The 25,238-nt window shown below is 36.3% G+C and overlaps 3 protein-coding genes across 6 annotated transcripts; 1 reads left to right on the top strand and 2 right to left on the bottom strand.

The window, feature by feature from the left end:
- Positions 1-1,169: 1,169 nt before the first annotated feature.
- On the bottom strand, positions 1,170-22,351 carry LOC114819137 (PLASMODESMATA CALLOSE-BINDING PROTEIN 3-like). 4 transcript variants are annotated; one of them, XM_029092633.2, is made up of 6 exons: positions 22,243-22,295; positions 5,216-5,266; positions 4,635-4,871; positions 4,472-4,505; positions 1,849-1,856; positions 1,170-1,815 (listed from the first exon to the last, which is right to left on the bottom strand). In XM_029092633.2, the coding sequence occupies exons 1-6, from the start codon at positions 22,250-22,252 to the stop codon at positions 1,499-1,501; spliced, it is 657 nt and encodes a 218-aa protein (XP_028948466.2). In that variant the 5' UTR covers positions 22,253-22,295; the 3' UTR covers positions 1,170-1,498. The 4 variants fall into 4 exon arrangements, with proteins under 4 accessions (XP_028948466.2, XP_070667707.1, XP_070667706.1 ...); XM_070811606.1 differs by having other exon boundaries at positions 1,170-1,856; positions 5,216-5,290; positions 22,275-22,351; XM_070811605.1 differs by having other exon boundaries at positions 1,170-1,856; positions 22,243-22,289.
- On the top strand, positions 7,636-13,072 carry LOC103431231 (chaperone protein ClpB1-like). The gene is made up of 7 exons (XM_029092692.2): positions 7,636-7,918; positions 9,292-10,462; positions 11,040-11,221; positions 11,320-11,942; positions 12,030-12,309; positions 12,396-12,593; positions 12,686-13,072. The coding sequence occupies exons 2-7, from the start codon at positions 9,325-9,327 to the stop codon at positions 12,899-12,901; spliced, it is 2,637 nt and encodes an 878-aa protein (XP_028948525.1). The 5' UTR covers positions 7,636-7,918; positions 9,292-9,324; the 3' UTR covers positions 12,902-13,072.
- On the bottom strand, positions 17,257-22,382 carry LOC103431198 (PLASMODESMATA CALLOSE-BINDING PROTEIN 3-like). Its single transcript, XM_008369335.4, has 4 exons — positions 22,198-22,382; positions 21,616-21,852; positions 21,454-21,487; positions 17,257-18,393 (listed from the first exon to the last, which is right to left on the bottom strand). The coding sequence occupies exons 1-4, from the start codon at positions 22,250-22,252 to the stop codon at positions 18,069-18,071; spliced, it is 651 nt and encodes a 216-aa protein (XP_008367557.2). The 5' UTR covers positions 22,253-22,382; the 3' UTR covers positions 17,257-18,068.
- Between the last annotated feature and the right edge of the window lie 2,856 nt (positions 22,383-25,238).

The raw sequence follows: 25,238 nt of genomic DNA, 5'->3' as shown, positions 1-25,238 counted from the left end.
GATTTTTGGTGCTATATCAGGGTAAATTTGAGATTGTGTATATAACGTAATTTATGAATCCGAAGATTAAAACTAGTAGAGAGAAGTTGTGATGTGAATATGTCATCTGGTGATGCAGAAGGATGATTTTGTTGACGACGGAATTTTAGCCATTTGCAGGAAGTTGGTGAGGGAAATTAATTCAACATTAAAGGGTCTACTCAACGCCAGATTATAATGGACCACCATGATAATGTGTTCCCCTCAATTTATATATATGGAAAATTAAGATTCGGTTCCTAGTTACCAATGCTCGAGACTGAATTGTAATCATAGTAAAATTTCTCTAAAGTAATACTCTGTAAGGCAATAACCTACTTAAAGTCATTAAAAATTTCGTTCTCAACTTGGGACTAGTTATGTATATGAATAAATTCTGCATTTTAATGAGTTATAATTTTCTTGGTCTCGTCTTGGAAAAAACATGTATCCACATAGCAACAATTGTCTGTAAGTATACAAATATGCAGTATCACAAATAAAAGGTTAAAATAATCTAAACTATTTCTCTAGATTTGTTTGAGACAACACTTAGGTTTTGAGAATTGATGTCACATTTTTGAATTTGCAGGTTTCTCTAGATTTGTTTGAGACAACACTTAGGTTTTGGGAATTGATGTCACATTTTTGAATTTGCAGGTATGTAAGTGCAAGAAATAAAATACTTCACGCTCAAAAAATCTTATTTACGAAGTACAACATTTATTAAAGATAAATCAAGGAATTGAATTCTTTAACGACACCGCGATGAAGTAATAACATCTTAAAGTCAAAACATTGGTTTGGTTTGAACTTTATGAGTGGCAAACTGGAGAGGGCAACGTTTACTCGAATTCACATAAATGCAACTGAAAGTACGGTTCGCTGACAGGAGCACCATAAATAAACGACGACCGTTGCATGATTCAAACATGTAACGAGTCATTCTTACTTATAGGCGAAATAATCCAACACATGCATAAATTGCTTACAAAATGAAAGATGATGAACACGAGTCCATCTGTGATTTGTTTGCAATGAGAAACGACTCGGTTCTTATACGTAAGAAATCAATCATATGTTACGTGAGAAAATACCCAAAATAATTAAAACAATCAAGAAAACAACCAAACCCATGAAACAAAACCAAGTAAGAAAACAGTGCCAATAATACTCATCAAATTAATAGAGACTAGCTAGTAGTGCACTCTCAGATTAGATCTAAACTAATGTACAAATAAAACAGAGACAGAAAGACAGATGCTTCACAGTTCACACCACCCAAAAGGAATCAAAAGGCCATCTGCTTTTCCCCACAGCTGCTTTTTTTCCCACATAGTACAATAACTTAATTACTTAGAACTTTAGAAGGGCAATGGAGATGCAAAAATACAAAAAACTTAGCAAGGATGTCCCTTAAGATGTTCATATTTGCACATCCTACCCCACCTCCTCCTCCTCACGCCCACTAAATTTCTTTTCAGGCCCACCAAAGCATCAAGCCTGAGAAGAATAGGGTTAGGAGAGAAGAAAACAAGCTAGTAGCGTCAATAGGTCTAATCACACCGCTGTCGTCCGTGTTGATGCCAGCTCCCGATGGCCCTACTCCCGTGCCAATGCCTCCTAGTACTCCAGGAGTTGCTGTGTATGGGGTGGTGCCTGTAGGTGTTGTGCCAGTTGTGGGTGTTGTGCCAGTCATAGGGGTTGTGCCGGAGGTAGGGGTTGTGCCGGTGGTTGGGGTAGTTCCGGTGGTTGGGGTTGTGCCTGTTCCAGTGGATGGTGTTGTCGAAGTTGTGCCTGTTCCAGTGGATGGTGTTGTCGAAGTTGTGCCTGAGGAGCTGAAGGACAAAGAAAAGCAATATTTAACACACCAAACACAACAATTAGAAATGCCAGAATCGAAGCTGCACGCACACGATCATGTGAAGCATACAGAATGAGAGAATACAAAATAAAACTCATGGAAGATAAACAAGTAATAATTTTTCACGAAAATTTACGATGCCATATGGTTATGCAGTGCCTGAACAGAGTCCGTGCAGCATAGAGCTCATCGGAGATCCTACAAACCACTCTTCGGGATAGATAATCTCCATCATATGAAATGGGATGTAAAGGAACAAGCATGATATTGCAAAAGCAGTCAACCTTAGAGAGATGCTGGTAAAGCAAGCTTTGATCTTCGTCCAGAAACTAGTTCACAGATATGAATAACTATTCAAAGTTGCATCCGAAGACGAAGACAATGTACATTTTATGCGATGCTGCACTGTCACGACCCAAGAAGACATAATATTTTTTCGGATCATATTTAGGCATGGAGTACAATCATGTAAGCTGATTTAAACTTATGCCTGTTCAACAAAACTGAGCTGACTGACACGCCTAGTAGTCTGTCGCTTCGACGTCACTGAGTTCCTTTCATTTTTATGAAGAAAACTATGACTCACTTGAGATTTTCACATAAACATACGCCGTTTCAGCAAAATGTGATCCTCCATTGAAGATCAGTCACTTACTGCGGATTCAAAGGATATTGATTTCCTATTCCATTTAAGTACTTTGTTTCGGAGAGATTTTTCATTGTGCCAAGAACACAGCTCCGATACACCAAGTATTACAATACAAATGGTTGAATACTTAGGAAAAAATATCTTGTTTCCACTTGTATTATGACACTTGATGTACCAAGCTGTCTTACCGGCCCATTGAAATATTTCTCCTAAACATTGTTTGAGAGGGGATAATTATTAATTAATCACTAATATAAATATCGTAGGCCCCATCTGCAAACTGCGTCCAAATCCACTAATGTATGAGAGAAGAAAGCACGGCACTACTTATAAACGAAAGTAGTTAAAGTACATTAGCATCAAAGGTCTTTCCGGAAAGCTTTTGAATTAAAAAAATTATCGGAAGTACTAATTAAAAATGTTAGAAATATTTTACTGTTGAATGAGATGCATCAAATGTAGACCATCATAAACCTGGGAAAAATTTTAAAGCAAAAGGAGAGAAATAAGGAACAACAATACAATGCCACATGAGGAAGTTAAAACACACGACACTGTATTTCTGTTAGCGTCTCAGACAGCCATGCGAGTGTCGCGGATAAGATTCATAAAACTCATGCACAATTGTTCCTAATTTCTTTTCTAATAAAGTTAAAACACAAAATATTGAATTATTAATCTGAGACACCGAATCCTCCTGAGTTTATGAGGCAAATTCTAACCATGGGGGGTGGGGATTAAAAAGGCACGGCAGTCGAGAATACAAAACTTCAAAAAAGAAGGCTCAAATCTCCAAAAGACAGCATCCCAAAGCATATATGAAGACAAAAGCTCTTTTACCACAGATGTTTGTGCCCACTACTTTTGAATTTTTGACTCTGCTGACAGACAATGTATTGCATAACGTGAAAAATGCAGTGTACGGCGCCTGAAGCCAAAAAAGGTAACGTCTTTGTTCGCCATGGCCACGATGGCAATTCTGTGACAACATTTTTTGACCTTTTACTGTTTTTTTTCAACAAGATTAAACCTTCCCCCCTTTCTTTTTGTTTTGGTGGGTGTGGGGGATGATTTAAAAATAAAGCATTGGATACCCAATTATTTGGGAAAATTTACTGAGCTTCACTACCAAAAAAAGGGAAATTAGTACTGAATCATGATGCACGTTACAATACTAGTCAAACCATAAAAAGAGCTCAATTAGATTGAACAAAGCAAAAAGAAAAAGGAGGGTGTTGGATAATAATTATAAAGTATATTGAAAGGAAAATGATTTCCGCACGTCGTTATTCTACTTATGCACACAATTGTATCTGTTTTAGGCCTTTGAATGAAATAAAGCAAACAAAAATCAGGAGACGGAGTGAAGAAGAAGAAAAAATGAGTGAAGAAATCATTTTTATGATGAATGTATTACAATAAAAATAGTGATTAGTTAGTTCAAAAAAGCATCCTTTTTTCAATGACAACGGCATAGGCAATGATGCCTATTGGCCCTTTTCCAACAATGCACCGGTGACAAATGTAAAAATAGTTAGAATTTTTTTATAAGATGTCACTAGGTGTATGAAACCGCGTTCCCGATAGTGAAAAATTTCTCCTTCAGTTGATGGAATGTAACAAGGCAGCAGAATAAAATATTAACCCAAGTTTTTTACAGTCAAATGACTAAGAGGAGTAGGGTAACTCTTTGTCCCATCAAGTCATATTTTGTCTTTTAATAAAAGTGCTTTTTCCTACAGTTCTACTTATGTTTTAATCAAGTGTTTCTGCCCTACCCTAAAATTTGAAATCCAGAGAGTAAGTACTGTGGACTGTGGAGTGTCAGGCATCAAATTGAAGACATTCAAGATTAAAGTAGTACTAAATCCTAATTAACAAAAAATAAATAAAACCCTTGAAAATCAGAAAAAATAAAAAATGGTGCAAATTAACCATACCTGGCACTGGCAGGGTAAGTACAACCATTTGAGCCTGTAAAAACACCATGAAATTAAAAAAAAGTTACCACCTTTAATCTTTAATCTAATTAATTTATACCCAAAAAAATCAACCATAAAGCTAATAAAATTAAACCCAAAAGAGAAGGATCTGGGGACTTACTGGGATCGGAGGTAGTAGGGGTTGCAGCGCCAGAAAAGTCACAAGTACCGGTGGATTGGCCCTTCTTCTGGAAAAAGCTGTTGACGGCGTAGCTGCAGTGAGCTTTGATAGTGTTGGGGTTGTAGCAAACTCCATTGGGTTTTATGGGGTTGCAATCTGCCCCGGCTCCACAGGCATAGTCCAGTGCCTTCTGCAGGGCTGCAGGGTCTCCATCTTTGCAAACACACCAGTTTGCTCCTACATAAACATATTTCCCACAAATAAATAAATAAATCAGACTCTCAAAATATTAAAAGGGGTGAATTTATATATGGTAGGAAGACCAAAGATCAGATCTTTTTTTCTTTTTAATTGAAACCCCAAAAATGCAAACTTTAAGAGAAATATGAAATCTTTAACATAAATACAAGTTAGAAGGAAAAATGAACACATTACTAGTAAGGGAAATTGGCATTTAAAAAAAAAAAACTAAAATGGTTTATTGGCTTCATTAGATAAGTAAAATATAGGAAATATGGTAGAGAAAAATACCCATTTCACCAAAAAAAATATATATGGAAAATACATAAATGTGTTCTTACTTAACTGGCCAGCCATGGCTAAGAGAAGCAGAGCTGCAAAAGCAAGGGCAGCCATGGTTGAAGGGAAAGAGAGAGCGAGAGTAGTGTGTGGTAAGGTAACAGTGGAGCTCAAAGCAATCTAGCTACTGCTGAAGTTAGGTAGAGAGAGAGAGAGACAAGGAGAAGTTGGATGAGGGTGTGTGAGAGAAAGGAAACATGGGTATATCTCTAGAAACTCAAAAACCAAAAAATAAAAAAGTAAAAAACTTGGTGATGTTGACGGTGCGGTGATAGTGGCTCAGTATGTTGTCAGCTTGGGGGTACCTTTCTTTTTTGAGAGTTTTAACAAAACAATTCTTATACTGATCATTTTTAACGATTATGATATTTTTACTTTAAAAAGTCATTCTTAATACTATTTATTTACAACACATTTTTATCTTTTTTATTAAAACTCAAAGTTTTTAAGCTTTTTTTTGTAACATCCCACATCGACCAACGGAGAGGGGATAATGTGCCTTATATGTACATGACCACCTCTATATAGCATGAGACATTTTTGAAACCCACTGGCTTCGTATTCCATCGGAACTCTGAAGTTAAGCAAGTTCGGGTAAGAGCGTTCCCAGGATAGGTGACCCACTGAGAAGTTCTCGTCTGAGTTCCAAGAAACAAAGCTGTAAGGTCGTGGCAGAGGCCCAAAAAGGACAATATTGTGTTACAGCGGAGCCTGTTTGGGATGTGATAGAATGGTATCAAAGTCACTCTGTCGTGTGGTGCAAGTGTGTCAACGTCCTCCTAAGGGGGTGGATTGTAACATTCCACATTGACCAACAGAGAGAGGGTTATGTGCCTTATATATACATGACCATCTCCATATAGCACGAGGCTTTTTAGGAACTCATTGGTTTCGGATTCCATTGGAACTCCGAAGTTAACCAAGTTTGAGTGAGAGCATTCCAATGATAGGTGACCCACTTGGACGTTCTCGTATGAGTTCCCAGAAACAAAACCATGAGGGTGTGGCCGGGGCCCAAAAAGGACAATATTGTGCTACGGCAGAGCCGATTTGGGATGTGACACTTTTCATTAGTTTTCCTTTTCTTTTTTCTCCGTCTCGCGATGTGTATAGTTTTTAACAAGTTTTTAATGAAATGAATTTAAAGGATTTATATACACATGATTTTGATATGCTAATTTTAATGGGTTGCCCAGGACTCGAACCCAGAACTAGTCAGATGGAGTAGATAAATTCCTTGATTATCAAATTTTAAATTAGGTAAAAAATCCCAACTGTTGCTAAGCAGTTTTTGGATATCAAACGGACCTCCCCATAAGGTAATTTTAATGTGGCCGATTACGGTTTCATGTTCTATTTCACTCCCCAATAGAGATTCTTTTCACCCTTCCCTCACGGTACTACTTCAATATCAATCACCCATGAGTATTTAGCCTTGCAAGGTGGTCCTCGCTGATTCACATAGGATTCCATGTGTCTCATGCTAAGACCTAACCCAGCAGCTATCGAGTGTGGCGGGTATAAGCTTGTAATTTCTTAATTTTAGTTATGCTTTTCTGAACTCTAATTTAATTATTTTATTTTCATTGTAACTCAAAAGTGGTTAGTTTATTCTCTAGAATTCAAAATCCATTGCATTTTGCCCCATTAGACACGATTTGATTCGTGACATATTACCTTAGATATGTTAGTTGTCACATCCCGGACCCGCTCCACCACCGTAGTACGATGTTGTCCGCTTTGGGCCCCGACTATGCCCTCACGGTTTTGTTTCTGGGAACTCACACAAGAACTTCCCAATGGGTCACCCATCATAGGAGTGCTCTCGTGCGCTACTCGTTTAACTTCCGAGTTCCTATGAACTCCGAAGTCAGTGAGCTCCCAAAAGGCCTCGTGCTAGGTAGGGATGTGATATACATATAAGGATCACTCCCTTGAGCGATATGGGATCTTACAATAGTTTCTTATGTGTGGGTTTGATTTGAGTGAGCCAGGCGAATCAATTTCCTTTCTAATTTTTTTCATCCCTTCAATTTCTTTTAAACTTAATATTATCTGATTATTGAATGTTTACTCATAATCAAATTTATTGCACATATGGCATATTCTTATTGAATGTTGGCTCATATATATGTTTTAGAAAGCAATCTATAAGTTTTAGGGAGAATAGAAAGTCCACAAGCTAAGTAGAGCAAATTTTGAGTTTTAAGAAGTAAATTAGTCATTTTTTTAGTTACAGGCATAAAGTCAATACAATGGAGTTCTAAAATACGTAGCTAAAACTAAACTTTTTTTTTTTACCGAAAGCAACTTATCTTTATGTCACTGTGTCGTTTTATGCTAATAATATTATGGATACAAAACTATATGTACTTGTAACGAAGTCCTTAACTATTTTACCTCTTGTCAAAATACAAACAGCATTCATTTCTTGGTCATCAATTTATACATCATCTTTTTGTAAAGTAGTAATGTGGTGTGTGAACCATCGCATTCATGTGTCACAATAAATTTTTTAAGGTACCCGTACATTGGAGTTTCTCCTCCTTAAAGTCTCACTCACTCTCCCAAAGCACCCATCAGAAAAAACTCACTACGAATCAACGATTCGATCAACCGAAAGAAATACCATATCAAATTATTGAAACGCAATTGTGTACTTACCCGCCATTGTTGCAGAAAAGCTTCAGCTTCCTCCTCAAAAGGTACGTCCAAGATTTCTCTTGCTTCCCTCTCTATGAATATTTGAGTTTTTAGAGTTGATTTCCATATGGGTTTTGGGTTTTGAACGAATTAATTGAAGTAGTAAAGTCTCTGTCAGTTTTCAATCTCGGAAAAAGAATTGAAGAAGTTCAAGAATTTCGTAAATTGGGAAGACATGATCAATGATTGCATCTTTTATTTTTTTAGCTGAGAAATTTAACTTTCCCCCTCCAAACTCATTTTTTCTAGCCTCAAGCCCATCATATAATATTTATCCGAATAAAACCTAATGATTAGGATCCAACTAAGCAACTTACCAAATTAAATTTGTGTGTCCGTTTCTATATTTTTTAGATCCCTAATATACCCCATCTAAGCCAGTATGAAAAGTTCTTGTAATTTTGTTTTAATTGATCACGTGCATTGAATTTGGCAAGGTCTTGTAGCCATGAAATATCGTTCTAGATGGATGAATTAATTTGGAATTTTTTTTAATTTCGACAGTAAATTTCAATTTGAATGTACCTAATTTAGTGTTTATTTTCAACAATATCTATTGTTTAATTTTATGAAAATAATTTATCTACTAGGAAAATTAATTTTATGAAAACAATATCTATTGTTTAATTTTATACCTACAATATAATTACATGAAAATAGTTTACCAACTATGAAAAATAATTTTTTTAAACAATATCTACTGTTTAATTTGATGAAAATAATTTACCAACTATATAATTACATGAAAAAATTTACCTACTATGAAAATTAATTTTTTGAAAACAATATGTTTAATTTGATGAAAATAATTTACCTACTGTATAATTACATGAAAATTGATGTGCCTACTTTTTAAATTTGTAACAAAATTAATTTACCTACTTATTTTTATGGTATTAGTATACATAAATGTAGAATATATGTCCGTATATATTTGATCTACTTAGGTTTTGGATTGGAGTAGTTCACACAAAATTTAAAATATGTTAAACAAATTAAATGTCCAAAAGAAACGTATAAGAGATTTGGTGACATGATTTTGAAAATAAACACAAATTCATGGACATCTTTTATCCAACATGACATAATATTGAAAATGTGCGTTTTATTTAGAAGTTATAATATATATGGATTTTTATCTAGAGTTTAAAAATTGCAAGGGTTTAAATCTAAAGAACCATTTTTTTTAAGGAAAACTAATGAAAAGGGCTTGAAAACTTTGAGTTTTAATGATAATGACAAAATAAAGGGTAAAGTGAATAGTACTAAGATTGACTTTTTAGTGTAAAATTATGATTTTTCGTTAAAGTAAACAGTACCAGTGCTTTTCGTTAAAGTTCCATTTTTTTTATTATCTCACCCATGTTGTTTGCAGTGCATGTTAGGTATCATAAATTGGTGAAGGAAAATGAACCCTGATAAGTTTACCCACAAGACCAATGAGACTATTGCCGGAGCTCATGTCCTGGCCATGGATGCTGGCCACGCGCAGTTCACGCCACTCCATCTTGCAACAGCATTGGTATCTGATCCCAGTGGCATTTTCAACCAAGCCATTGCCAATGCCGGTGGCAGTGTTGACACTCCGAAGTCTGTGGAGAGGGTGTTCAACCAGGCCCTGAAGAAGCTCCCATCTCAGTCACCTCCGCCGTATGAAATCCTAGCCAGTTCATCTCTCATCAAAGTGATTAGGAGAGCTCAGTCAGCGCAGAAGACAAGAGGGGACACACACTTGGCCGTTGATCAGTTGATCTTTAGTCTTCTTGAGGATTCCCAGATTGGTGACTTGTTGAAGGAAGCCGGCATTGCCACGGCCAGAATGAAATCTGAAGTCGAAAAGCTTCGTGGGAAGGAAGGGAAGAAGGTGGAGAGTGCTTCTGGGGATACTACATTTCAGGCATTGAAGACTTATGGACGGGACCTTGTTGAGCAGGCCGGGAAACTTGACCCGGTTATTGGCCGTGACGAGGAGATAAGGAGAGTGGTGAGGATTCTTTCGAGGAGGACTAAGAACAACCCTGTTCTAATTGGAGAGCCGGGAGTTGGGAAGACTGCTGTGGTTGAAGGGCTGGCTCAGAGGATAGTTGGCGGGGATGTCCCAAGTAATTTGGCTGATGTAAGGCTCATTGCATTGGATATGGGGGCCAAGTATCGAGGGAAGTTTGAGGAGCGGTTAAAGGCGGTTGTGAAGGAAGTGGAAGAGGCTGAGGGGAAGGTGATTCTGTTTATTGATGAAATTCACCTTGTTCTTGGCGCCGGAAGGACGGAAGGATCCATGGATGCAGGCAACCTGTTCAAGCCAACGCTCGCACGGGGGCAACTTCGGTACATTGGCGCAACAACTCTTGAGGAGTACAGAAAATATGTAGACAAAGATGCTGCATTTGAGAGAAGGTTCCAGCAGGTTTATGTGGCGGAGCCTAGTGTTCCGGATACAATTAGCATCCTTCGAGGTTTGAAAGAGAGGTATGAGGATCACCACTGTGTTCGGATTCTGGACAGAACTCTTGTTGTTGCTGCACAGCTTTCGAGTCGATACATCACAGGTATAAATTAGAGAGTAAATTGTAGCTATGATCCCTTAATTTTAATTGAATTGAAGCAATGGTCCCTCAACTAAAAATCAATTACCATTGGTTCCTCAACTCATCAAAATGTGTAGCTATGCTCCCTCAACTAAAAATTCATTACCATTGGTCCCTCAACTTTAATTCAACTGAAGAAATGACCTCTTAACTCTAACCTAATTGTAGCAATGGTCATTCCAACGTAACTCATTTTGACAAAATTTTTGATGTAGTTGACGAAAATGACCATAATTACACTTTGATGAGTTGAGGGACCCTAATTATATAAATGGTTATTCCAACGTAACTTATTTTGACAAAATTTTGACGAAATTGATAAAAATGACTATAGCTACACATTTTGATAAGTTGAGGAACCAATGGTAATGAATTTTTAGTTGAGAGATCATTGCTACAATTTACTCTACATTAGAAATAGCTAACAATTGTGGTCTATTTTCTATGTTTAGGGATTTGTAAGCTTTCAATTTTGAAATCAACGTTCTGTAAAAAATTACTTGGTATTGAAGTTTTCCTCTTTGCTTTTGTTTTGTAGGGCGACATCTCCCTGACAAGGCGATTGATCTAGTTGACGAAGCTTGTGCGAATGTGAGAGTCCAACTTGACAGCCAACCTGAAGAAATCGATAACCTCGAAAGGAAGAGGATGCAGCTGGAAGTTGAGCTTCATGCACTTGAGAAAGAAAAGGACAAAGCTAGCAAAGCTCGTCTTGTCGAGGTGATTACTTGATCCATAAGTTATTAGAAAGTATTTGTCTGATGAAGTCTTTCTTTGTTCTTAGAGAGTGTTCGTTGTTCCTGCCATTTTGTTCTCAGGTGCGAAAAGAGCTTGATGAACTGAGAGACAAGCTTCAGCCACTGGTGATGAAGTATCGAAAGGAGAAGGAAAGGGTGGACGAGCTTCGAAAGCTTAAGCAGAAGCGTGAAGAGCTCTTGGTAGCTTTAGCAGAGGCCGAAAGAAGATATGATTTGGCTAGGGCTGCTGACTTGAGTTGTGGCCCTATTCAGGAAGTGGAAACCACCATTGCAAAGCTTGAAGGTAGTACTGCCGAAAACTTGATTTTGACAGAGACGGTTGGACCAGAACAAATTGCAGAGGTGGTTAGCCGTTGGACCGGCATACCTGTCACACGGCTTGGCCAGAATGACAAGGAAAGGTTAATTGGACTTGCGGAAAGGTTGCATAAGAGAGTAGTGGGGCAAGACCAGGCAGTTGATGCTGTCGCCGAGGCGGTTTTAATGTCAAGAGCGGGGCTAGGAAGGCCACAACAACCTACTGGTTCATTCCTCTTCTTGGGCCCAACTGGTGTCGGTAAAACCGAGCTTGCGAAGGCGCTTGCTGAACAACTTTTTGATGACGAGAATCTGATTGTCAGAATTGACATGTCCGAGTATATGGAACAACATTCTGTCTCGCGCTTAATTGACACTCCCCCTGGGTAATTGCATTCATAGTTTTCTTCGCTCAAGCATGTTTGTGAGCTCCGCTGCTGCATTATGAATTCTGACTCATTCATATTTTACAGGTATATTGGTCGCAATGAAGGCGGGCAACTCACGGAGGCCGTGAGGCGGAGGCCTTACAGTGTTGTATTGTTTGATGAAGTGGAGAAGGCTCACACCGCTGCTTTCAACACACTCCTGCAAGTCTTGGATGATGGAAGACTAACCGATGGACAAGGCCGTACAGTTGATTTCAGAAACACGGTGATTGTCATGACTTCAAACTTGGGAGCAGAACATCTCCTCTCCGGTTCGATGGGCAAGTGCTCGATGCAGGTTGCTCACGATGAAGTTATGAAAGAGGTATCATCTTTGGTTACCCCAAATTTGAATTATGATTGCGTATCGCTTCGTTCTTTCAATACTTAACTAGTTTGGTTCTTGAATAGGTGAGAAGGCACTTTAGCCCTGAGCTGCTGAACCATCTCGATGAGATTGTTGTATTTGACCCTCTCTCTCGCGATCAACTGAGGAAGGTTGCCAGATTGCAAATGAAAGATGTTGCAGCCCGACTGGCCGAGAAGGGCATTGCTATGGCAGTCACCGATGCAGCGTTGGATTACATTCTGGGCGAGAGTTATGATCCCGTGAGTATCGGTTTTACGAATCCAAAAATATTTTCTCTGCATTCTCCTGTGTGATATGAAACACTAAACAAGTACTCTTTTTTCGTTTTCAGGTTTACGGTGCCAGACCTATTAGGAGATGGCTGGAGAAGAAGGTGGTGAAGGAGTTGTCGCGGATGCTTGTGCGAGAAGAAATAGATGAAAACTCGACCGTGTTCATAGATGCAGCGCCAAGCGGAAGCGGGCTTGTGTACAGGGTTGAGAAGAACGGAGGGCTTGTGGATGCGGCGATGGGGCAGAAGTCGGATGCGATGCCGATCAGGCTGTGAAGAAGATGAAGATTGAGGAAATGGATGAGTAAAATAGGTTGTGAACTTGTAAGGAAACTGTTGTGTTTTCTGCAGCGTCTGTAATGATGTTCAAACTGTTTAAACTGTGTTTTTTGAGTCTTATTTCTCTTGTACCGGGTTGCTTTGTATAATTAAAAGTCCTTTGTAATATGCTTCGGTGTATCTTATTGTTTATCCTGATTAAAGATCTAACGGTTAAAATCTCGCTTATAACTGCTAAAAGTTCAGTTTTAACGGCTAAAATTTGTGTGCGTGATTTATCGGAACATGCTAAATTTTCTGTTACACTATGTTTGGATGAGGAAAATAAACTTGAAATTTAGATAAAAGTCAGAATTTATAAATTGACATACACCAATTTCTCTGTTTGGATTCATAAATATAGAAATTTAGAATTTCCGTGTGGAAAAAGAACTTGGAATTTGGGACCTCTAATTTCCAAGTTTAAATTTCATGTAAATAGGTGTCATTTCCCAATTTCTATGGTTGAGAGCTTAAAAATAACAAATTTCGTATTCAACTCCCTTTATGTTTTTAGATTAATCAAACAAGAAAATTCACAAATTCTAGAAAATAAAATCTCGTCATTTCAATTTCTGTCATTTTAAAATTTCTTAGTAATCTTAAATTTCTTCATCCAAACATAGTGTTACATTACATGTAGGCCTGGCAAACGGGTCGTGTCAGTCGTGTTCGTGTCGTTTTCGTGTAACACCTGTTATCTTAACGGGTCGTGTCGTGTCACACCCGTTATGACCCGTTAAGAAAAATATATTTTTTTTCTTAAATTTGCACATACCACACATTGCCACATAAATATTACTTCAAAACATTAAAATACATTTGTTGTTTAAGTACTACATCTACACTCGAAAATAAGAGCCTAATAAAAAAATAATACATACACTACTAATCTATTACAAATTTTAAATGTGCAAGGATATGCAAAATGAAACAGTTTTTGTTTTCAAGGTTGTGAAATCTTTCTCAAAAGTTTAAACCTCAATTTACAAAATCCTCGATTTACATTGATCATCATGAAATTGCATTGGAACTTTGGCTTGATCTATTGCCTTCAAGAGTTATGTTGATGATGTTTTCAGTAAGGTTTTCCACGTCATAACTCTCTTCTGCATAAACTAAGCATAGAAAAACCAAACATTAAAAATCATTCAAATTATGAGAAGTTTACCAAAATAATTATGAAAAAAAATAAAACAATAGTACTATACCATACTTTTATTAAGTATAAACATAAGATTTTGTGGTATCCACTAGTGTAAATATTTTAAATTGAAGATCGAATTCAATCATTGTATTCATATAAGGTCAATGAGTGTAGTTGTAAACAATCATCAAAATCGGAGTTAAATTAACCGTTAAATCGTGATTTTTCGTTTATAACCGTCGAAAAGTTTTGTCCCGTTACTTGCTCTCTGAATGTTTGTTTTTTGCAATTTTTGGCGTATGCGATCTCGAAACATATACAAACATGTTTGACGGTTGGATCATTGAAACTAGTTTCGTAGAATGAGTATCCCATCAAAACAATAGATTCACTAATATTTAAGAGTTTATTCATACTTTTATTAAGTATAACATAAGATTTTGTGGTATCCACTAGTGTAAATATTTTAAATTGAAGATCGAATTAAATCATTGTATTCATATAGGGTCAAGGAGTGTAGTTGTAAAAAATCATCAAAATCGGAGTTAAAATGACCGTTAAATCATGATTTTTCGTTTATAACCGTCGAAAACTTTTGTCCCGTTACTTGCTCTCTGAATGTTTGTTTTTTGTAATTTTTGACGTATGCGATCTCGAAGTATATACAAACATGTTTGACGGTTGGATCTTTGAAACTAGTTTCGTAGAATGAGTATCCCATCAAAACAATAGATTCACTAATACTTAATAGTTTATTCATACTTTTATTAAGTATAATATAAGATTTTGTGGTATCCACTAGTGTAAATATTTTAAATTGAAGATCCAATTCAATCATTGTATTCATATAAGGTCAAGGAGTGTAGCTGCAAAAAATCATCAAAATTAGAGTTAAAATGACCGTTAAATCGTGATTTTTCTTTTTATAACCGTCGAAAAGTTTTGTCCCGTTAATTGATCTCTGAATGTTTGTTTTTTGTAATTTTTGACGTATGCGATCTCGAAGTATACACAAACATGTTTGACGGTTGGATCTTTGAAACTAGTTTCGTAGAATGAGTATCCCATCAAAACAATAGATTCACTAATACTTAATAGTTTATTCATACTTTTATTAAGTATAACATAAGATTTTGTGGTATCCACTAGTGTAAATATTTTAAATTGAAGATCGAATTAAATCATTGTATTCATATAAGGTCAAGGAGTTTAGCTACAAAAAATCATCAAAATCAGAGTTAAAATGACCGTTAAATCATGATTTTTCTTTTTATAACCGTCAAAATGTTTTGTCCCGTTAATTGATCTCTGAATGTTTGTTTTTTGTAATTTTTGACGTATGCGATCTCGAAGTATATACAAACATGTTTGACGGTTGGATCTTTGAAACTAGTTTCGTAGAATGAGTATCCCATCAAAACAATAGATTCTCTAATACTTAATAGTTTATTCATACTTTTATTAAGCATAACATAAGATTTTGTGGTATCCACTAGTGTAAATATTTTAAATTGAAGATCGAATTCATTACTTGTATTCATATAGGGTCAAGGAGTGTAGTTGTCAAAAATCATCAAAATCGGAGTTAAAATAACCGTTAAATCGTGATTTTTCGTTTATAACCGTCGAAAAGTTTTGTCCCGTTACTTGATCTCTAAATGTTTTTTTTTGCAATTTTTGGCGTATGCGATCTCGAAGTATATACAAACATGTTTGACGGTTGGATCATTGAAACTAGTTTTGTAGAATGAGTATCCCATCAAAACAATAGATTCACTAATACTTAAGAGTTTATTCATACTTTTATTAAGTATAACATAAGATCCACTAGTGTAAATATTTTAAATTGAAGATCGAATTCAATCATTGTATTCATATAGGGTCAAGGAGTGTGGTTGTAAAAAATCATCAAAATCGGAGTTAAAATGACCGTTAAATCGTGATTTTTCGTTTATAACCGTCGAAAAGTTTTGTCCCGTTACTTGATCTCTAAATGTTTTTTTTTGCAATTTTTGGCGTATGCGATCTCGAAGTATATACAAACATGTTTGACGGTTGGATCATTGAAACTAGTTTTGTAGAATGAGTATCCCATCAAAACAATAGATTCACTAATACTTAAAAGTTTATTCATACTTTTATTAAGTATAACATAAGATCCACTAGTGTAAATATTTTAAATTGAAGATCGAATTCAATCATTGTATTCATATAGGGTCAAGGAGTGTGGTTGTAAAAAATCATCAAAATCGGAGTTAAAATGACCGTTAAATCGTGATTTTTCGTTTATAACCGTCGAAAAGTTTTGTCCCGTTACTTGGTCTCTGAATGTTTTTTTTTGCAATTTTTGACGTATGAGATCTCGAAGTATATACAAACATGTTTGACGGTTGGATCGTTGAAATTAATTTCGTATAATTCGTATCCCATGAAGTTCAATGGTGTGTGTGTGGGTGTATATGTATTTATTTATTAAGTAGATTTAAATCTATTTATTTTGTATGTATAATTATTATAGTTTTTAGGGGTATAAAATTTAATATATATATATATAATTATTATAGTTAATATTTTGGGTATAATTATTATAGTTAATTTAATATATATATATAATTATTATAGTTTTTAGGGGTATAAAATTGTTAAATTAATATATATATATATATATATATATAATTATTATAGTATTTTTTTAGGGTTATAAATTATTAAATTAATATTCTACTTATCGTGTATCGTGTTACCCACGTGTATACCCGAACAAACCCGTTATCTTAACAGGTGCTTATCGGGTTACCCGATAACGACCCGTTTCGTTATCGTGTCGACCCGAACACCTGTTAATTTCGTGTCGTGTCGTGTCAGGTTATCGGGTCGTGTCAGGAATTGCCAGGCCTAATTACATGCAGTCCACTGCCTTTTTTATTGCTGGATTTGATGTAAATTATATAGCTCCAAAAATACTCCGCCCTTAAATTTGATAAAAATTATATTGCTCTCTTACTAAGATTGAGACCTCAATATAATGGAGGTTAGCTGCTCTTTACGCAACCAAGTTCATCAAGAGTATCGACAATATCAACAAATGACCCATTAACGATACATCATCTTATAAATTTAAGAATGTACGTTCGTATGTATACTTAATAAAATTAAAATAAATGAATTTTGTTTTGAAGGGCAACGGTAGAGTGACTTCATTCATAAGAACCGAACAATACAGGAGAGAAGAACCGAACAATACAAGAGGGTGCCATATTAGGTACATATTCTCCAGTGATCAAATCTAATGCAAAGACGATAATGACATCAAATTTGGTACGCAATGTCCACACAAAGCCGTCGCTCAAACAAGCGAGGCCACAACAAGTTGTCGAAGCAATCACAAAACAATAAAATTATTTAATCCAAGAATACAACCACAAATCAGCTCGTCTTCATAGCAAGGGCAACACCGCCGCTAGACAGATCTGTTGCCTACATCGAAAATACACCACAGGTGTGGCCTAGTAAGGCGGCTCAGCCGCGGGCAAGTCGGGAGCGCACAACCATCATGGAAGACGAGTTGTAGGAAGTGAATTCGACCCACTCCAACGATAAATATTGCCCACAACCACGAATCAAGGCCAAATTCGAAGCCCTGCCCAAATGAATTTTGTTTCCATCCACGTGATACAGCTTTAAGGTTGAAGGCATCCATATATAGTTGAAGTCAAGTTCCATTTCTACGTGTTCAGGGTGGAACCACATTACAAAAGTAATTATGCGCGCGCACACACATATATATATATATATATATATATATATATATATAAATGTATGTATACATACGTGTACATGAGCTTTCTGAATGTTTTGTCCTAAAGTCTGTAGTGAGGCCTATGTTTGGATGCCTCCAACCCTAGCAAGGATGTCCCAAATGATGTTCATATTTGCACATCCTACCCCACCTCCTCCTCACGTCCACTAAATTCCTTTTCAGTCCCACCAAAGCATCAAGCCTGAGAAGAATAGGGTTAGGAGAGAAGAAAACAAGCTAGTAGTGTCAACAGGTCTAATCACACCGCTGTCGTCCGTGTTGATGCCAGCTCCCGATGGCCCTATTCCCATGCCAGTGCCTCCTAGTACTCCAGGAGTTGCCGTGTATGGGGTGGCGCCTGTAGGTGTTGTGCCGGTGGTAGGGGTAGTGCCAGTGGTAGAGGTTGTGCCAGTGGTAGGGGTTGTGCCGGTGGTAGGGGTAGTTCCGGTGCTTGGGGTTGTGCCGGTTCCAGTAGATGGTGTTGTCGGAGTTGTGCCTGAGGAGCTGAAGGACAAAGAAAAGCAATATTTAACACACCAAACACAACAAATAGAAATGCCAGAATCGAAGCTGCACGCACACGATCATGTGAAGCATACAGAATGAGAGAATACGAAATAACTCATGGAAGATAAACAAGTAATAATTTTACACGAAAATTTACAATGCCATATGGTTATGCAGTGCCTGAACAGAGACCGTGCAGCATAAAGCTCATCGGAGATCCTACACAGCACTCTTCCGGATAGATAATCTCCATCATATGAAATTGGATGTAAAGGAACAAGCATGTTATTGCAAAAGCAGTCAACCTTAAGAGATGCTGGTAAAGCAAGCTTTAATCTTTATTCAAAAACTAGTTCACAGAGATGAATAACTATTCAAAGTTGCATTCAATAACGAAGACAACAACAACAATAAAGCCTTATTCCACTAAATGGGGTTGGCTGTATGAATCCTAGAACGCCAATGAACTTTTTATGCCATGCTACACTGTCATGACCCAAGAAAACATAATATATTCCCAGATCATATTTAGGCATGTACAATCATATAAGCTCATTTAAACTTATGCCTGATCAACAAAACTATGCTGACTGACACGCCTAGAAGTATGTCGCTTTGACGTCATTGACTCCTTATTTTCCTTGTTCGGAAGAAAACTATGACTCACTTGAGATTTTCACATAAACATACGCCGTTTCAGCAAAATGTGATCCTCCATTGAAGATCAGTCACTTACCTCGGATTCAAAGGCTATTGATTTCCTATTCCGTTGAAGTACTTTGTTTAGGAGAGATTTTTCAGCATGCCGAGAACACAGGCCCGATACGCCAGGCCCGATACGCCAAGTATCACAATACAAGTAGTTGGACATTTACGAAAAATAACTTTCCCTCCACTTGTATTATGACACTTGATATATCATACTGTCTTCCCAGCCAATTGAAATATTTCTCCTAAACATTGTTTGAGAGGGGATAATTATTAATTAACCACTAATATAAATATGGTAGGCCCCATCTGCATACTGCGTCCAAATCCACTAATGTATGAGAGGAGGGAGCACACTATTTTAAACAAAAGCAGTTAAAGTACATTAGCACCAAAGATTCAAAGGCCTTTCCGGAAAGCTTTTGAATTAAAAAATTACCTAAAGTACTAATTAAAAATGTTTGAAATATTTTACAGTTGAATGAGATGGATCAAATGTAGAGCATCATAAACCTGGTAAAAAGTTTAAAGCAAAAGGAGAGAAATAAGGAACAATAATACATGCGTCATCTAGAATGCCACCAATAATACAATGCCGCGTGAGGAAGTTAAAACACTCGGCACTATATTTCTGTTGGCGTCCCAGACGGCCATGCACGTGTTGCGGATAAGATTCATAAAACTCATGCACAATTGTTCCTAATTTCTTTTCTAAAAAAATTAAAACACATGATATTGCAATGCATTGCATTATTAGTCCGAGACGCCGCATCCAGAGCTTATTAGGCAAATTTAAACCATGGTGGAGAGGGGATTAAAAAGGCACGGCCGGCGAGAATACAAAACTTCAGAAAAGAAGGCTCAAATCTCCAAAAGAATGAGCATCCCAAAGCATATACGAGGACAAAAGCTCTTTTACCACAGATGTATGTGGCCACTACTTTTGAATTTTTGACTCTGATCAGACAATGTATTGCATAACGTGAAAAATGCAGTGTACGGCGCCTGAAGCCAAAAAGGTAACGTCTTTGTTTGCCATGGGCAAGATGGTAATTCTGTGACATCTTTTTTTACCCCTTTTACCTTTATTTTCAACAAGATTAAACCTTTTCTCCCCTTTGTGGGGTAAAAAAAAGCATTGGATGCCCAATTATTTGGAAAAATTTACTGAGCTCCACTACCAAAATATGGGCAATGAGCCATGAATCATAATGCAAATTACAATACTAGTCAAACCATAAAAAGACTCAATTAGACTGAACAAAGCAAAATGAAAAAGGAGGGTGTTGGATAATAATTATAAGGTATATTGAAAGGAAAATGATTTCCGCACCTCAATTATTCTTCTTATGCACACACTTGTATCTATTTTACGCCTTTGAATGAAATAAAGCAAACGAAAATCAGGACACGGAGTGAAGAAGAAGAAAAAATTCGTGAAGAAATCATTTTTATGATGAATGTATTAAAATAAAAATAGTGATTAGTTCAAAAACGCATCCTTTTTTCAATGATAAAGGCATAGGCAATGATGCCTATTGGTCCCTTTCCAACAATGCAACGGCACTAACAAAAAAAAAACTGAAAACTTTAAGTTTTAACAATAAAAATAAAATAAAAAATAAAATAAATAGTATCATATTTGACTTTTTAATGTAAAAATATGATTTTTCGTTAAAATAAATTATATCACGAGCTTTTCGTTAAAACTTCTTTAAAAATTGGATGATATAAATAATTAGAATTTTTTTATAAAATGACACTAGGTGTATGAGATCATGTTCCCGATACTGAAAATTTTCTCCTTCAGTTAATGGAATGTAACAAGACAGCAGAATAAAATATTAACCCAAGTTTTTTACAGTCATATAACTAAGAGGAGTAGGGTAACTCTTTGTCCCATCAAGTCATATTTTGTCTTTTAATAAAAGTGCTTTTTGCTACAGTTCTACTTATGTTTTATAATCAAGTGTTTCTGCCCTACCCTAAAATTTGAAATCCAGAGAGTAAGTACTGTGGACTGTGGAGTGTCGGACATCAAATTGATGGAGGACGATTCTCTCACTCCTATTTCCATCAACTTCCCTCTCCTCCTCACATAATATTTTTATTTTATTATTTTTATAAAAAAAATTAATATAAGATGTTAACGTGATGAACTGTAACCGTTTAAATACAAGAAAAGGAAAGGAAAAAAGATTAGGAGGGAAAAGAATTCCCCTCCCAAATTGAAGACATTCAAAAGATTAAAGCAGCACTAAATACTAATTAACAAAAATAAATATACAAAAATAAAATAAAACCCTTGAAAAACAGAAGGAAAAAAAAATTGGTGCAAATTAACCATACCTGGCACTGGCAGGGTAGGTACAACCATTTGAGCCTGTAAAAACACCATGAAATTAAAAAAAGTTACCACCTTTAATCTTTAATCTAATTAATTTATACGCAAAAAAATCAACCAAAAAGCCAATAAAATTAAACCCAAAAGAGAAGGATTTAGGGACTTACTTGGATCGGAGGTAGTAGGGGTTGCAGCGCCAGAAAAGTCACAAGTACCGGTGGATTGGCCCTTCTTCTGGAAGTAGCTGTTGACGGCGTAGCTGCAGTGAGCTTTGATAGTGTTGGGGTTGTAGCAAACTCCATTGGGTTTTATGGGGTTGCAATCTGCCCCGGCTCCACAGGCATAGTCCAATGCCTTCTGCAGGGCTGCAGGGTCTCCATCTTTGCAAACACACCAGTTTGCTCCTACACAAATACAATTCCCAGAAATAAATAAATCAGACTCTCAAAATATTAAAAGGGGTGAGTTTATATATGGCAGGAAGACCAAAGACCAGATCTTTTTTTCTTTTTATTTGAAACCCCAAAAATGCAAACTTTAAGAGAAATATGAAATCTTTTAACATAAATACAAGTTAGAAATTAGAAACAAACAAGGAAAAATGAACGCATTACTAGTAAGGAAAAATGGCATTTAAAAAAAATTAAAATAGTTTATTGGCTTCATTAGATATAGGAAATATGGTATAGAGAAAAAAACACCCATTTCACCAAAAGAAAAATATGGAAAATACATAAATGTGTTCTTACTTGACTGGCCAGCCATGGCTAAGAGAAGCAGAGCTGCAATAGCAAGGGCAGCCATGGTTGAAGAGAGAGAGAGAGAGAGAGAGAGAGTAGTGTGTGGTAAGTTAACAGTGGAGCTCAGAGCAAACTAGCTACTTATGAAGTTAGAGAGAGAAAGGGAAAGAGAGAGGCAAGGAGAAGTCGGATGACATTGTGTGAGAAAAAAGATGAAACATGGGTAGATCTCTAGAAACACAAAAACCAAAATATAAAAAATAAAAAAGGAAAAAACTTGGTGATGTTGACGGTGCGGTGAAAGTGGCTCTCTGTGTCTAGTGTTGGCTTGCCGGAGAGATTTTAATGAAAATTTATATTTTTATATTAAAACATTAATGATGAGATTATTTATTTTATCTTTTATTCTATGTTAAAATTCAAAATTTTCAAATTATTTTCATTATTTTTTTTTTCTCCATCTCACTATGTTAACAGTTTTTTTTATTCTTATTTTTAAGGGTGTGTTATCCATATATTCCAAATTACTTCTCACACACCTTTTGTTAATTTTTGTCCGTTGATCGTCTTTAATTCATCCAATTCGACAGCAAAAAATTAGAAAGATGTGTGAGAAGTAAAATGAGATGTGTGGATATCACACCTTTACTTTTAATTACGCCTCTTCGATCTATTTTAATTTTAATTTTTTATTGTAACTCAAAATTTGTTATTTTATTCTTTTAAAACTTAAATTCATTTCACTTCGTATCCTAGAATTCGATTTTAATTCTAGTTTATTTCTTGTAAATTGAAATTCATCTTTATAAAATTTAAAATTCGCTACATATTACATTAGATATGTTAGTTTCTTATATAGGTTTGATTTGGGTGTGCCGGACGAATCAATTTCCTTTAGTTTTTTCATCTCTTCAATTTCTTTTAAACTTAATATTATCTAATTATTGAATATTTACGCATAATCAATTTTATTGCACATCTGCCATGGTCTTATTGAATGTTGGCTCACATATATGTTTTAAAATGCGATCTATAAGTTTTATGGAGAAAAGAGAGTCAACAAGTCAAAGTGGTAGCATTTAAGTTACAAGGTAAAGTGAAATTAAAATGGAGTTCTAAATACCGTAGCTAAAACTAAACTTTTTTTACCGACGCAACTTATCTTAAGGTTTATATGTCACTGTGTCGTTCTGTTCTAAACTATATGTAATTGTAACAAAGTCAACTATTTTTACCCACTGTCAAAATACAAACATCATTCATTTCTTGGTCATCATTATACATCATCTTTTTGTAACGTAGTGATGTGGTGTGGACCATCTCATTCATGTCTCACGTCGGTTGCTTACTAATGTTTTTGACAGGTTAGACCATCTCTAAAAAGATATCAACATAAAATTTAAATTTAACAACTTATGTGGCATTTTGATATATTTTCATATTTCGTTCCCTCCTGATACGTCAAATTAAACAATTATTTTATTACATTATTTTGTGTTCTTAATTTCTGAACCGAAAAACTTTCAACTTTCTTCATCGCCGACGATCCTCTGCCTCTGTAAAAACGAAAAGGTACGAACTTTAGGGTTTAATTCTTAAGAAGTCAAACAAAATTAAACGAAAATCTAAAAATGACGACATGCTGAAAAAATCGAGTGGGAAATTAACAGTGGCGGTCCAATTCTAGCGAAGAATCGGTGGCTGTGGTCCCCGAACGACGTCGTTGGGTTCACCGAAGAATTGGAAGTTGAGATTGAAAGGACGGGGGAGGCGGCGAGCTCGAACCGAGCAGTTCCATTCCTTAGCTGCTCGAGAATTGACTATGCCATGGAGAAAGCTGCTCGGGGACGACGACCGTGGATGGAGGTGAAGGCTGATCCCAGGAGGCCTTCGTTCTCTAATCTCTATCGCAACTCTAACATTGATTAAAAAAAAAAAAAAGGCAGGATATGAACAGACTGCCAAACTAATTGAAAAAAAATTAATAATTAATTAAAAAATATTTGAAGCTGCCTTTTTTTTGCCATTCCATTCCATTCCATATCATGCCATATAGAATTTCGCATTTCGGTTGAAAACATTAGTGGCTTTCTTTTTGCACTGTTAGGATGCGTTTGTTGCACCGGACTGTTTCGGATTGGACTAACTTCAGGGATTAAGCTGGATTGGTTTAGACTAGACTAAGCTGTACTGATTTAGTGAAGCATTTGGTACAGCGTCGGACTAAGAAGCAGGATTGCAATATTATATTATTTTATATTAATTAATATTTTATTATTACTTTATCTTTATCTTTTTTATCTTTTTCTAGAATCATCCTTCTCCAATATCTGTAACCTTCATTTTTCACTCCACCTCTCCATCTCTCTTTCCCTTTTTTCCCATTTTTGTCTCTTCGCCTCTCCCTCCTATTTCCCCTTTCTCCCCATTTTTGCCCCACCTTTTTTTCGGGGTCATGTTTTGCAGAAAAACATGATCTTTGAGAGACCCACAGGAGGGAAAGAGAGAGATATCGAAATCAAGGGTTGCTTTCGTGCATGTTTTGGTTCCTCCAAAAACAAAAAACGCAGGAGTAATACGATGTCCTCTGTGAGTCTGTTCTTGCATCTTTGAGAGACCCATAGGCAGTGTCTCACTCCCCTCTTCTTTTTTTTCTCTCACTTCACCTATGTGCTCCCCCATCGCTCTCTTTGTATTTCTTTTTTCTTCAGATTTGGTACCTGTATTTTCTGGGAAAATCATAGTTTGGTCAAGAAAAATCACTTAAAGTTACTACACTCATGCTAAAGTTTTCAATCTTGTTGTTGGCGGAAGAATTTGGGTCACCATGAGACCCGTTTTTGCCGTCGTTCGGGTCGACCCAGATGGCAAAAAACCTCAAATCACCGACCCATATGCCAAAAGGGTGCTAGGTTTACCGGACGACGGAGATCGGCGACAGTCGTTTCTGGTTTGGTCAGTGGAGAAGGGAGGGTTGATGCTGCTCATGCGGGTTTTAGCGACGCTACTTGCAGAAAATGGAGACGGGACTAGCAATCCCGTAGTTGTTG

Source organism: Malus domestica, chromosome 14, assembly GCF_042453785.1.
Source record: "Malus domestica chromosome 14, GDT2T_hap1".
Taxonomy (NCBI): Eukaryota; Viridiplantae; Streptophyta; class Magnoliopsida; order Rosales; family Rosaceae; genus Malus; species Malus domestica.
This window is presented reverse-complemented; position numbering and strand designations above follow the sequence as displayed.